This window comes from Rhincodon typus, chromosome 40 (genome assembly GCF_021869965.1).
Source record: "Rhincodon typus isolate 14 chromosome 40, sRhiTyp1.1, whole genome shotgun sequence".
In the NCBI taxonomy this organism is placed as follows: Eukaryota; Metazoa; Chordata; class Chondrichthyes; order Orectolobiformes; family Rhincodontidae; genus Rhincodon; species Rhincodon typus.
In genome coordinates, this window is record NC_063371.1 from 16,032,059 (window position 1) to 16,034,202 (window position 2,144).

Genomic DNA, 2,144 nt, shown 5'->3' on the forward strand with positions numbered 1-2,144 from the left:
TAAACCCCCTCTTCCCTAAACCCCCTCTTCCCTAAACCCCCTCTTCCTAACTTCACTCTCCTAAACCCCCCTCCCTATCCCCACTCCCCTAAACCCCTCTCCCTATCCCCTCTCCCCTAACCCCCTTTTACCTCATGTCCTCTCCCTAACCCTCACTCCCCTAAACCCCACTCCCCTAAACCCCACTCCCCTAACCCCCCCTCCACTAACCCCCCTCCCCTAACTGCCTCTCCCCTCATTCTCTCTCCTTCCCATTGTCTCTTCATGCACCCCCCCATTCACATATTCTCCCACCCCATTGTCCCTCTCTCTCTACCCCTTTCCATTTTCATGCTGCTTGCCTCTGACTAGTTAGAGGGGCTGAAAGGCCTCCTCCTGTTCTTGTCAGGAGGCCCCAGAAGTGGGAGAGCAAGAGACCAGGTTCCCTTTCAGGCAGCTGCTGAGAAATAGAGCAAGAGCAATCTGCAGGAAGATGTTGCCTTATTTTGTGTGACTGTGCAATGAAAGAGCGAGTGTGGAATGTGAGCGATGTGTTTGTGTTCAGCACAGCCACACACTGGAGTCTCAACATGTTGTGAAATGTGGAGTTTCACCAACAAGAGCTCAGCCTTGGCTCTCATCTCCCTAAGCAACCATAACGCTTGATTTGGCATTTCCTTTCTGGTCTGCAGGAAGGAGCTGGAACTCCGAGGAGCGGAGAGTGAAGGCCTGAGGCTGCAGGCTCAGCACAACAGTATCTTCAGCTATGAGCCAGGAGACTGGACAGTGCAGGGACCAGAGGAACAGGTCAGCCACTTTCTGGGTCTCGTCTCTACCTCCCTCTTTCGCTCCTACTCTCTCTTTCTTGGCACATTTATTCTCTGTCTGCTCCTTTCCATATCTCACCCCTCTCTCTTTCTATCTGTCTATCTCTGCCCCTATCTATTCGACCCCACCCCCAACACACCTCTCTCTCTCTCTGTCTCTCTCTCTCTCTCTCCCTGGAGAATGAGTCAGGAGACTGGACAGTGCAGGGGCCAGAGGAATAGGTCAGCTGTGTGCAGTTTCCTAACTCAATCTCTTTCTCCCTCAATTTCTCTCTCTCTCTCACTACCTCTCTCAATTTCTCTCTCTACCTCACTAAGCCTCACTCAAGTCCACTCTCTCTCCCACATTATTTCCCAGTCCTCGTGTTGCATCCCTTTCTCCATAATTCGCTGTCTCCCTCTCTTTTTCACATTCTCTCCCTCCTGCCTCCCTTGGGACTGTCTCTGTTTTTGTCCTTGGTTATGTCTTTGTATTTCCCTCTGTCTCTCACAGTTCTTTCATGGGAATTGTTATCTTATTGTTGTTTGGCTCTTCCCTGTCTGTCGGGAGAAGGACACAGGATCAGTATCAGACTGTGACCACAGTTCTCTCACACTGCGGACTGTGTTTGTTAAAACTGGAAGCCTCTGCACAAGCTAACCTTTTACTCTAGGTCAGTCTGACTCAGATTAAATAATCAAAATATTTTGCCCAACCTGAGATGATCTGACAACTGGAAACAGATCAGCATTATGAAGTCAAGGAGAGCTTTGCAAACTATATACAACTCTTCAAGCTGGTTACTGAGTGACAGTGTGAGGGAGACTGATTAACATCAGTAGGGATACAGTCAGTAACACAGGGATCTGGGGGGTGGCGGGGGGAGAGGGGTTACTGAGTGACAGTGTGAGGGAGAGGGATTAACATCAATAAGGATACAGTCTGTAACACAGGGTGATGGGCGGGGAGAGGGGTTACTGAGTGACAGTGTGAGGGAGACTGATTAACATCAGTAGGGATATAGTCAGTAACACAGCGATCTGGGGGGTGGCGGGGGGAGAGGGGTTACTGAGTGACAGTGTGAGGGAGAGGGATTAACATCAATAGGGATACAGTCAGTAACATTGGGCGCTGGGAGGGGAGAGGGGTTACTGAGTGACAGTGTGAGGGAGAGGGATTAACAACAGTAGGGATACAGTCTGTAACACAGGGTGATGGGGAGGGGAGAGGGGTAACTGAGTGACAGTGTGAGGGAGAGGGATTAACATCCGTAGGGATACAGTCAGTGACACAGGGCGCTGGGGGTGGGAGAGGGGTTACTGAGTGACAGTGTGAGGGAGAGGGATTAACATCAGTAG

The 2,144-nt window shown here is 50.7% G+C and overlaps 1 protein-coding gene across 1 annotated transcript in view; it reads left to right on the top strand.

Moving 5' to 3' along the window:
* The window catches only part of LOC109920843 (vinexin-like), a 48,004-nt gene that overhangs the window by 19,706 nt on the left and 26,154 nt on the right, over positions 1-2,144 (top strand). The window contains exon 8 of the mRNA XM_048618524.1: positions 672-786. Within this exon, the coding sequence (XP_048474481.1) occupies positions 672-786 (115 nt within the window). The remainder of the gene's footprint in view (positions 1-671; positions 787-2,144) is intronic.